The sequence below is a fragment of the Argentina silus genome (genome assembly GCF_951799395.1).
Source record: "Argentina silus genome assembly, chromosome: 16".
Taxonomy (NCBI): domain Eukaryota; kingdom Metazoa; phylum Chordata; class Actinopteri; order Argentiniformes; family Argentinidae; genus Argentina; species Argentina silus.
Window position 1 is genome coordinate 11,322,756 of NC_139670.1, and position 12,629 is coordinate 11,335,384.

Sequence of the window (12,629 nt, forward strand, 5' to 3'; positions counted from 1 at the left end):
TGTGCAATAAATTCAACCCACTCTAGAATATATCATTCATATTATTTGCATACGTTAAACATACATTACAAGTTGAACAGGTATTTTGTTACTTTGATCACAGACAGTATACTATTGTGTTAAACCATTATAGCCTAGGTATCTACAGTATCGCTGTATGCTACAAACACCATATATGGATCTAAATGTCACGTCCAACATATATGTAATAAAATACATATTAAGCACCATGAGAGCACTCCTTGCAATATGGGAGTGTAATTTGAACAAAAACAATACCGTTTACTGTGAGAATTTGAATGCACAGTGTAATGACTCCAGTAAACTGCCTCCTCAGACCCAAGAGGGCGTATCAAACCTGACAAACACAGGGGGTTGGGGTGGGGGGGTGGGGCGGGGCGGGGGGGGGATACATTCAGGGACATACACAATCTCACAGAATTAAGTGGTTTCCAGCGCACACCACAAAGAGACATGAATACTAATGCTTATGGTGTATTCCTTGAGGCAGTACACTGCCCAGATGGCACCACTGTGTCAAATGGAGGTCAACATGTCAGCAATGCGTTAACTGCTGTAATTGGTAATTACAATTAGCAATTGCAGAGTTTGAGGTCATCCGCCCTTACACGATGTGTGCTTTTACACAAGTTAAAATGGTATAAAGTATACACCAAATTTCCTATACACAAAAATTGGGCATCATAGTTATCGACTTGGTGGTGGATGAAGTAGGTTTACCCAACACAAGTTAAAACTCTCTAAGATCTGATCTGACTGCATAGAATTTAATCCTATGCAGGTTTAACCATGGTGGGTTACGGGGTCCATTGCGCCCCCTTTGTATTTGAATTACCCCTAAACTCCACCAAATGAAGTGCCTTCTATTTTAGAGTTAGCTAACAGAAGGTGGATTATCACCAATGGAGTAATGAGAGGATTGGGGCTGGCTCAGGTACAAACTGGCAAGGAATGGCTGGCTGTGTTATCTCTACCTTACTTAGAGAAACCTTAAAAGCTCTTCTGAGGGTAGCTTGGGCAAGGGTGGGCCGAGGATGCTCCGCTCAGCATACATGGTTGAAGGGCCTGCTGGACCAGATAAGACAGTGGTTTCACATCCGAGAGGTCGACTGAAGGGTTCAGTTTATTATAGCTCCACAGAAACACTAGAGGTGTCTATCTATTTTTTGTACTTCATGACTGTTATTATTTCTGTCTTTCATATCTTTTTCTTTCAATCTTCCTTTCTTTCACTCTTCTGAAATGTCTTTCTCCATCTCGCTTTCTTTCTCTCAACCTACCTGCTCGACATTCTCAGCACTGAGGAAAATGAGGGCAAACATTCGACTGAGAAGTGCTATTCTATAACTCTCAAAACCTTTTAGCATTTGTTCTGTTTCATTCTCAGCATATTACATAATACACTATAGTAACCATGCCACTCAACCCAACACTCCACAACCTTGCTTGCCAAAGGGTCTGGGCTTTTTGGCATAGCAGCTAGAGTGTTGAATTGGGAGACTCAAGGTCGCTGACGAAATTCAAAATTCCCACCACCTTAGCTGTAATACTGGGCCATACTAATACTGACTATTGACTACTGTCCTTGTGCTGTAAAGGACAAAGACAGCATGGGTAAGTGATCTGAAGGAAGGTAGCAGAGTCGGAGGATAAAGGCAGGATAATAATCTGCTTGGTGGGAGGTCAGTGATTTGATATTGAGATGTAAAAGTGTTCCGTGGCATTGTCGAAGAGTACAGCTTTGGGGAAAACCATATACGTAGCTGTAGAGGCTCCACAATTAGGCATCATTCAGTGTAATCAGTACACAGACCCAATTACTTGTCCTCATCATAAAAACTAAAAATAAGCCAGTAATTATGCTAGCTGCTTACGACTGTGCACTAGCTAATTTGGAGTCAAAACATAATATGAAAAATCTGAAGAAACATTTCCGATTTTTTGTGATAGCCCACCCTTCCTTTTCTTGTAACCTTAAACTGTCAGCTGTCAGCTATCCACTGTCCATCATCCACATTGTCTTGTCTCCCAGTGTTCTTGAAAGAGCCCAGTAGTTACCCCAGCTTGGGTCAGATAGGGCAGTTGATGACATCCCAGGAGGCACAAAGCTAAGCCAGCAGTGCTGTTTCATGTGATGCAGCTGCTTTAGGGAGGCTCTTTTAGAAGTGGAATACCTGCTGCTGGCCCTGGATCTTGGGGAAGTCCTCCCTCTGCTTCCTGGTTTTGGGCCTCTCCAGGCTGCCCTGCTGGAGGTGCTTGAGTCTGGCGGCCACAGTTGACTGGGGTCCCTTGGCTGATCCCGGCGAGTTACTGGCAGTCTATGGGAGGATAGAGAGGATCAGGATGGTTAAGTCAGGCAACAGTTGGCCCTACATGCTGTGGTTAAAAGTCCTGCTTGCATACATCAACAATAACAGAGTTCTAATCTGCAAACATTGGCTGTTACCAATTTGAACACTCCCTCACTTTAGGCCTACCCACAGTACCAAGAATCAGCCAAGAATGGAAGCCTTGACAGATATACAGTAAATCCTGCTGTTGTTGATATCTGTAAGGAAAAAGTTGCCACATTTTGTATGATGATGACATGTTGCTGAGTCCACGCTTAATGTTACGGCTGGTAGGGTTGCAAAATTCCCAAAAAGTTCAGAAACTTTCTCAAAACATGGTAACTTACCGGTCATTTTGGCAATCAATGCTAACAAGCTAACGTAGCAAAATCAACCCGGAGACAGATATAAGGGTTGTCATCCGTTTCAAAAAGTATTGGAGGCACTACACATGAGTGCTTTATTTGGACATTATATGATTTTTTTTCCAATGTTTTTGGAGCTCTGAGATAAAAAAAAAACAACCTCTAAATGGTGAAAACAATCTGAAAAAGAAAAAAACATTGAATTAAAGCTGAGAATCTCTACTTTGACCCCATAGTAATTGTTTGATTTCAAATCCAAACTGTTGGAGTATAGAGCTGAAAGGAGACAAAATGCTTCCTCTTTCCAATACTTATGGAGGGCACTGTAGGTTTGGAGGAAAAAACACATCTGGAGTTGTGCCCTGAATCTTGCTTAACCCCATCACTGTCCTGTGTTTTAACAGCGGCCAATCACAGTCGTGTAAAATGGAGCTAAACATGTCACTTGAGTTGTCAGAAAGTTTAGTCATCTCTTGCAGTCTGTCAGCTAACCTGAATGCATTATCCCACTTTGGCAACAAACAGCATGCTGTGTATACATCTAATGCACAAAATATCAAACCATCTAGTCCCAAGTTAGCTTGTTAGACAATTAAAGTACAGGTTAGTTAGCATATTGTGCAGATTTAATATGCTTCAAGATTCATTTAAAGAAAGCAGTCACTGGAATTAGAGAGGGAATAAAAGTTCTTAGCAAAGGAAAGAAAGGGACGTTAGATTGAATGTGACTTTTTCAGTCATCTTTTCCAGTTGTTTCATCAGAAAACTGATGCATCAAGAGGAATTTGTGATCTTTCAGTTATGGAATCGTGTATTTCCTGAGACTCAATTCACTGACCCTGGTATTCATGATTGGCTACAACAGGATCTGGATGCGCTGGATCCTTGCAATCTTAGGACTGTGAACTGGTGACAAGATCAGTGATTTAGGTCAGCAGTTGTGACACTGGTAGGAATTCAATCAGCACAGAGGCTTTTCATCATTGTGCTTTCTCACGTGTGTTTGATCTGCATACTGTAGCAGCATGTCCTGGGTTGAGGGAGTTGAAATTTACAGGCATGTTAGTAACCCTTCAGATAAAGGACCTAGTGGGGTAGTGATGAGAGACTGAAGAGGACGGATCGGAGGCAGAAATAGGAGGAGATAGGCCACAGGCACCGCAGGAGGAGAGGAGGAGGAGAGGAGCTTTCTTTTGGAGGCATGTTTACCTTTCTTCCCAAGGACCCTGAGGCGCAGGAAGAGGTGCGGGTTGGCCTCTGTAGGGTGCAGGGCAGGGAGTGGGGAGGGGACACTTTGACTGGGGTTCTCTGAAATATCTGGTGGAAGTTGTTGTGTGGGAGAGTATTGTAGATACATATGTTATCACATTGCTACTACACACACAACACTGCCTGCAGTATTGGAGAAAATACTGTATGTAAAATATTCTTTGCAGCTAGTCAAAGAATAAAGCTTTGTGCTAACAGTCAAGCTACTGTAGCACTGCAATACTTTCTATACCGATAGTTATGGCTACACTTTTCTACACCTTGGCTTTGCTTCTGGCATTTTTGTTGTTATTCAGCCTTATTATTGTATAGACTTATTGTCATTCCTTCTTGATTGAGCATCTGCAAAAACTAGATGTGAAGTAAATCACATTTCTTTTAAATCACATCCAAGACACCATCAATCCTTTCCCAGCTCTTACCTCTAGTTCAGCAATGATCCTCTCTTCATCATCTTCGTCCTTGATTGCTGATGCAGCGATGATGGGTGGAGTGGAGGCGGGGCGAGGGGTGTCGGACGGTGTCCGTCTGAGCTTCACCAGTTGCTTTGGAGTCTCTCCATCTTCCTGCTCCAGCTTCTGTCAAAACAAGGCTGTTACAAAGTGCCCGTATGGTATGCAATACACAATACACATCGGTAACAGAAAATTAGAGCAGGCTTTGTAGTTTCGGCACAGAACTGACGGTTTGAGTCTGAAGACATGCTTAAACATCTGCATTCAAGCCCAAAAACATACAGGGAGAGAGAAAGACATTGACCCAAAGCGTTTGCCAAAACATTTGTGGGAACAATGATGCACAAAATCTATGGTGATAAAAGTCATTCTCAGGATCCTGGGGAATCTTTCTTTATCGTAATACATCCTTTTTAACATCCTCATGTCCTGAAATAACTGAAATAACTCCATAAGGACCATTCTGAATGTGAGTCTCACATGTCGCATGTCGCATGTCGCATGTCGCATGTCGCAGGGTGAGTATTTACTAGCCACCTCTCTCACCTTCACAGTCTTGCTGGTGACGATAACTTCCCCACTACGGTTGGTGGTGATCCCATGGGCTGATGGGAAGCTGCGACGAGGTGGTGGTGGTGGTGGGGACTTGGAGGGTTTCTCTGTACGATACCTGGCCACGGTCAGCTCCGCTATAACACATCGTGGGCCAACAACTGAATACAACAACTCAGTCATATCAGCACAACTACTCAGTCACAACAGAACGTTTAAGCCATAACACAACAAATGTTGTCTGGGTGTCTTAACAACATTAAGAAAAGTTAAGTACACAACAGTAACTCAGTCATAAATACACTCAAACCAACATAACTTAACAACATTACACAATTAGCTGGTTTTTTTTTCACCTGATCCACGTTGTGAGCCACCCTCCATGTTGGTGAGCTTTTGGGCAGTGATCTGGACCTTACTGGGCTGCTGCTCCACATTGGTAATTGCAGTGGTGATGCTGCTGGTTGTGGAGGTGGTTATTGTGGTGGTGATGGGGGCGATGATCTGGGGTTTTGGAGGCACCACAGGCTTGTTAATCTGCCTGGCAGCAAAGTCTAGGTCTGGGATGGCCTTCATGAGTTCAGCCTGGGTCTCCTCCAGTAGCCGGTTGATGTCCTGGGCGCTGAACTGGGTCAGACTGGCCCGCTTCTCTTCCCAGTCCCGCTCTGCAGCCTATGGGTGTATGCAAAGACATGCTATTGTAACACATAAGCACAAGTCTGCATATGTACTGTACATACAAATACACACAGATCCAACAGTGATATTGATTTGTCATGATATTCACACACCCTCATTGATACCTACATACAAATACAACCCTAGTACAGTAAGAGAGAGACATTGCCAAATGCACATAGACACGCACGCACACATGCATACCCACACCCACACCCACAACACACTATATTACACAAAATGGGTGCTCATTACCAGTCTAACCTCCGCAGACACTGATTTGTCAGCACCACGGCGGCTTGGAAGCTCATCCAGAACCCGGGTCCTGTAGTTCATCAGTGGCTGGGGGTCCTGCTCTGGGCCCAAGGTGTCCTGGTCAGTGCCCGATAGGGGCATCCAGTTGGCAAGGCTGGCACTGCGCCCCAGGTCATTGAAGCTCAGGGGAGGACTGGTCAGTATGTCTAGGTCTGAGCTCCTTCCTATGTCCTCAGTACGCTTGGCTGACTGGCTGGACATGTCCTCCTGTCCCTTCCACATGCCCCCGGTCACCTGTCTGTACATACAGGTGGGATACAATACACTAACAACACACATAGATGTGTCAGGGCCCTATTTGATCAAAACCAATGTCCAGCTATGGATCAAGTCAAAAACATGATGTCTATGTAGAATGAGTTTGGTCTTTTGTTATTCAATACCCTGTGCAAAGTATAACCAGCAGGGTTTAAACCGGAAACCTCTCGTGTGGATGACCCCAAGGTTTACCATTGAACCAAGAGGATATCTTTGTAGTTTAAGGACTACATTTAGGCTTACAAGGCTACACATCATGAGAGCGTGATTCCAAATCACCTTTTCTACAAGAGCACATACTGTGTCAATGATGCAATGTGTTAGAATGTTCTGTATTTTAGACCTACTGTATGTGCAAATATTAAGAAGTGGAGCCAGAGTCTGATATCAGAGTTGGACTGTACAGGTGTAGTGTGGTCAATTGTGTTGGACCGTACCTGCGTAAGGCGGTCAGTGTGTCAGTCATGGTATTACAGCGCTTAAGTAGGGCATCCAGTCTGTGTGGTTCCTCTTTCAGGAACTTAACCGCCTCCACTTCCACCCTTAACACCACACGCATCTTACTCTGCAGACTAGGGAACTGATCTACAGGGAGAGAGAGAGAGAGAGAGAGTTGGAGAAAAGAGAATGACAAAGTTATTGTTATTGTCATATTCGGTGTTGGGGTTAACGTGTTACAGTAATACAGTATATTACTTTAATGAGTAAGGGAGTAATATAACAAGTTACTGTGTTCAAATATTGTCATATTATTACAGTTACTTTTTCAAGTGACACGTCCGTTACTTTCAGAATTCATAATGCATATTACATAATATATAATATGTTACTTTCCATGCAAAGTAATATTGTAACGCACCAAGATTACGTTTGTTAAATGTAATGAGTACTATGTAAAAGATTACTTTTCCAAGTAACAAATCTGGTCATATTGGCTACAACTGGTCATATTGCTTTGGCAAAATTCTATCTTCTTGTCATGCCAAAAAAGCTTGAGTTGAATTGAATTCAGAGAGTGAGAGATAGGAGAGGACAACACAGATAAACAACAGAGGCATAGCAAAACAACACAATAATCATGAGTGAGAAAGGGCGAGAGAGAGAGAGAGAGAGAGAGAGAGAGAGAAAGAAAGAGAATGAAGACCAGTAAATCAATGAAAGAGGGAGCATATTCTTGTTTGTAAATGTACATGTAGCATCTTTGAGTCTCTTGTGCTGGGTCTCAGTGTAGTCTCTGCCCCCCATGGTTATCCTGCAGTTTTGAGCAACCTGGAAGAGTTTGTAACAAATGGAGAAGCCTGGACACCTGCCTTTGCTTCCTGCGTCCTTATATCCTTGATTTGGTTTGGTCTGTGTTTTGTGTTGATTTCAAGTAGCATGTTTTTTTAACAAAAGAGATTCATATAAGGAAAGCTACATCAAGTACTGAACTGAAAGGAACTTGAATATGATGGAAACTGAAAGAACTGAACTGAAATGAACTGAAATGAAATGAACTGATTGTAATGAACTGAAAGAGAATCTGATTAGTGGAAAACCATACCGATATAAGCCAATAAATTATTGTAACTGCCTTTTTTGTTTGCTTCTGCTTCACGCTGCCTGCTCAACTCAGATCCAAAGAACCTGTCACTTTGTGAGAATACTATATTCAAATATAGCTTTATTTGAGCAAAGGAATAGATCTAATGCAACAAATTGTCCTTGCCAGACCACACTAGGTTATTGTATACAGGCTAAACATTAAAACAAAACATCTCTCTTTACTCATACTCATTACCTCATATGCAGTATACTCACGAGTATCACCATACTCACTCTTGAGCTCCGTAAGGGTCTCTCCTACAGTCCTCAGCTCCTTGCTCTTCTGTTCCACTTCGTGTTCGGTCACCAGGCCGTGGTTCACTGACGAGTTCCTCTGGAGTTCCTCCACCGACTTCTCCAGATCACTGTGAAGACCAAATAACAGGTCAAGACATGAGAAACACTGTTATATTCTAATATGTTCTGTTAGATTTTGATAAGGCTAAAGAAAATGGCTTTGACATTAAAGGTTCAATCCTTAATTAGTTTTTTAGCCAAATGGCTGGCTCTTTTTTGGGTGGGTATACAGTTGAGAGATGTGACTGGGGAAATGTGACCACTCTGAAATTCATAGACACAATGGGAAATATATATCTCTTTGCTGAACTCACTGTAGCTGCTGGATGACCAGTTCCTCCTGGTTGAGGTACTTGAGTCTCTCCTCCTCCACTAAGAGGCGCTGTCTCTGGAGTGGGTCCTCTTGGGTTCGCATGGCGTCTAGCATCATCAGACTGAGGTCTGACTCTGTCTGCCTCAGCAGAGACTGCACAGAGTCCTGGTTCTCCAGCTGTGAGTGGGAGCATGGCCACAGACAGATGTTACTTCAGACAAACACAGACACAGACACAGACACAGACACAGACACAGACACAGACACACAGACACACAGACACACACACACACACACACACACATACACTGAGAAAGACATACACAGACATAAATTGACAAAGAAGTAAGACATACATACTCATAGAATGGATATAATAATGTATGTCACCTGTATATCGCGTAGCTGGGACAGCTGTTTGCGTAGCTCACTGGTGTTCTGCTGCAAGCCGTGCAGGTGGACCTGCATCCGCGACACCGTGATTGGCTGACTGGCCCCTGTGGGCGGAGGTGGCATCAGGGCTAAAGGAGCCAATGGCGTCAGAGCTGCCAATCAGAGAACAGGGTTGCAGTCAGGTGACTGGGTATTACTCTCCCCATTAAGTGTGGTACATCATCGCTGGAAGTTGCCCATTACCACTGATACACGGTCAGATATTTTTTATAAGGGGTAGTAGAGTTGTCAGATTCTTTATCTGTGGTTAAGGGCAACGTCTACCTCAAGCTAATGATCTAATCTAAAAGGGGCAAACAGCCATATTCAAAGCTATATTTCTTTTGAATAGTATACAACAGGGCATCAACAGCAAGCCCTAGTCTTTTGATGCTCACGTTGAAATAACATCAGAGTTGAGTGAAATGATAATGAACATAAAGCTTTTCATTGTAATTACAGTATATGGCATTTTCTCAGGCACATAATTCATGCAGTATAAGAAAGGGAGGGACTAGTATTGTGATTCCATACATTTCAGATAAATGTGTGCACTTTGTACGAAGAATAGGTTGGTTTTTGCATATCCATAAGGGCTGAGAGAGTACCAGCTTGGGGGGTGTTTTCTTTCAGTCGACCACTCAGTATGGCATACACACTCTTGTGTACCTTTCGCTGAAGACCCCTATTCAATCATACCTGGTACAGGTAACGATAGCCCCGCCTATCACCCGTGCCAATAAAGGGACGCAGCAAGCACGCCATTTCCACTCTTCACTTGCTGACTGTCTGAAGCGTTAGGTAGTCATATTCTTGTAGCTAGCTACAACTTAACTGAACTGTTTTACCCAGAATCGTATGATCCTCCCGGGGTGTTTGGTTGTCTCTACTGGAATCCTGTGGTTTAGCTCGACATTCAAAGAAGATTATCAAAACATTTGGTTAACCAAGTTCAACGGTTTTGAAAAAAAAAGAAAGAGAGCGAACTGTTCATCCCTAATTCTGAAAGCCCAGAATTGGCTGGGAAACCTTGGAGGCCACAGATAGCTCAGCTACTCTATGCACCCCCTGGCAACCTTGCGCAGGGACTTATTGTCCCAAGCGTAGGGCCAATTATTCCACCCTCATCCTGAGGAAGGATCTATGGGTTTGGCCTGTTAAAGGTCCAACCTTGTCTCAGAAGACCAGCCTACAAATGTGGTTGCCTCAATTCAGAGTGCTAAGGCGCCATCCACTTAGGTCTTTACAACCTGAAATTGAGGCTACTTGAGGTGTGGTGTGAATCTCCTGAAGAGTTTGCTCGATGAAATGGCGTGCTTGCTGTGTCCCTTTATTGGGACGGGTGATAGGTAGGGCTATCGCCTGCAAGTATCACTGGCCTCTTCAGCGAAAGGTACACAAGAGGGTGTGTCCAATAGTGAGGGGTCTACCTCATCTTCTTCAGAGAACCTGGGTTACTTTTCTTTTTTTTTTACAGAGTGAACACCTCAAATACAGCATTAGAGTTAACCAACAACCCAGTTTTCTTTTTTTCAAATTTGCAGTTGATTGAATTGGGGTCTGATTTATGAATTTCCTAATTATTATGTTTCTTTACTTTGAAAATAATCCTTGGGCTAAGAGATCCCAAATTCAAAATCTAGCCACTATTAGCTAACATTAGTCTGAATGACCCAAAACAATGATCGAGAATGGACCCCAGGTAGGGGTCTAAACTTGCAGAAATCACCAAAGGAAGGAAACATATGCAACTTTGTAGTTTAGGTGAACTGTCCCTTTAAAGGGATAAGATTAAAACACAAGGTCAGATAGATCTACAGTAGGATGAGCAACTGTACTAAAGCAGCATAACTGATATCTGCATAGAAAAACTTGAAAAACTAGAAATTGGGTATTCATTGCTACTTTTTTAGGGGAGGGCATGTGACAGTCACAGTGTCCAATGTTTCTGAAATCCTTCTTCGTCCGTTGCCAAGTGACTCTCTAATGCCAAGCTGGAGCTTGGGTGAATGAAGAGGGGAATGGCATGTTCTCAGCTGTAAACACAAAAGCTACCAACAAATCTTGCTTCCTTCATAGCGTGATCCAGGAATCGGGGGTACCATAGGATTGGCAGAGAGACACATGGTTCTTAATGCAAACTAAAACACTGGACAGAAGATGTAGAATAAGAGTTGCACATGGTGTGAGGTGCCTTCATAAAGCTCTCGCATTGGCCTGTCACCAGTAAGCCAGGACAATGAAGGCAACTAACATTAAACTGACACACAGATTGTAAATGTAAGAGACATAGAACTCAACCACAGACATACTGTATGCTTACAGACATCAACAACGATCAGAACATACAATGGAGACATCAATTGAGCTTCTAACTTTAGCTGAACAAATGCATTTGGATACATACAATAAGGAGGAGGGAATGCTTGACATACAAACAATCAAAAAGACATACTATACAGTAGGAAGTAGTCTAACCCAAAATGACAGAACAAGATGAACTATTGATAACATTGAACAGTAGGGAAACACATTCTGACACCAGTCTGATTCCAGACACAGAACACAGACAAAAGGAATAGCCCAGGGAATCAAATACAAAATTGAAAACAAAGAACTCAGAACACATATAACTAGAGACACCAACTTTAGGGAGAGTCCTTCATTCAGACATACAAGGGGATAAGAGGACTTAAGAACAGATACCTTTCTTATTTTTAAACCGTCCAGCTAAAACAAGAAGCATGGGCACCAGTTACAAAAAAAAGCAAACATAAAAACACAGTTTCCTTGACAGTTTCACAATGGGGCCACATCAACAACACATAAGCAACTTTCCTTTGCGCAAATTAAAATAGCTAATGTTTTGAAATGGGTCGTGAAGAAAAAAAGATACAATAATTTCTGAATATCTAGAAACAGAAGTCAATGGACAGCACTGCAGTGAAAGAGACAATTTTTTTCAGGTACAGAGAGACAAAGTGTCTCCCCATTTTCCCAAATTTCTTCCATATGGATTTTTTCAAAAACTAACATTAACTATGGGTAACATACGTATATAGGCTTACAGTTTCTTGTATGTTTTCTTGTCTGATTAACTAGCGTTTCATTAGTCTCTAAATAAGCAATCCTAAATCTCTAAGTTAGCTTATTCATTTTCAACTTCTGACCAAATAATTGAGAAATGGTTTGTTTATTTAACACATAATAAAAAAGCTTATATTAGCTACGAGAAAAAATATTGGGAAAACTGTGGGGGAAAACTGTGGGTTTTAAACTGGAAACATGTTCAGTGGATTAACTGCATTTTGATGGCATGCTTTGGAGCACTATAGCAAGTAAAATACTTACTGTCTGTCCCTGAACAGTCACTGGCTGTCTCAATCTTCTCACTGGAATAAAAAAGGGTAAAGCTCTTTAAATTCCCCTCTCTCTGCTAATGCACTGGATGAATATTTGTGTGTGTGTGTGTGTGTGTGTGTGTGTGTGTGTGTGTGTGTGTGTGTGTGTGTGTGTGTGTGTGTGTGTGTGTGTGTGTGTCTGTGTTTGTGTGTGTGTGTGTGTGTGTGTGTGTGTGTGTGTGTGTGTTTGTGTGTGTGTGTGTGTGTGTGTGTGTGTGTGTCTGTGTGTGAGTGTGTCTGTGTCTGTGTTTGTGTCATACGGGCTGTCTACTTCTGGTCCCCTGGTCAGCACACTCTGCAGTAGACCAGTCAAGCTGGCTATCTGCTTCTCCATCGCTTCCATGCGCTCCCTGTCAAAA

The 12,629-nt window shown here is 42.6% G+C and overlaps 1 protein-coding gene across 1 annotated transcript in view; it reads right to left on the reverse strand.

The window, feature by feature from the left end:
• Positions 1-2,180: 2,180 nt before the first annotated feature.
• The window catches only part of srcin1b (SRC kinase signaling inhibitor 1b), a gene marked incomplete at both ends in the record, with an annotated part of 35,265 nt that continues 24,816 nt past the window's right edge, over positions 2,181-12,629 (reverse strand). Inside the window, 12 exons of the mRNA XM_083687404.1 lie at positions 2,181-2,339; positions 4,408-4,551; positions 4,978-5,129; positions 5,349-5,664; positions 5,926-6,250; positions 6,681-6,828; positions 8,062-8,192; positions 8,439-8,614; positions 8,828-8,982; positions 11,576-11,599; positions 12,221-12,261; positions 12,531-12,620. Of these exons, the coding sequence (XP_083543530.1) occupies positions 2,181-2,339; positions 4,408-4,551; positions 4,978-5,129; positions 5,349-5,664; positions 5,926-6,250; positions 6,681-6,828; positions 8,062-8,192; positions 8,439-8,614; positions 8,828-8,982; positions 11,576-11,599; positions 12,221-12,261; positions 12,531-12,620 (1,861 nt within the window). The remainder of the gene's footprint in view (positions 2,340-4,407; positions 4,552-4,977; positions 5,130-5,348; positions 5,665-5,925; positions 6,251-6,680; positions 6,829-8,061; positions 8,193-8,438; positions 8,615-8,827; positions 8,983-11,575; positions 11,600-12,220; positions 12,262-12,530; positions 12,621-12,629) is intronic.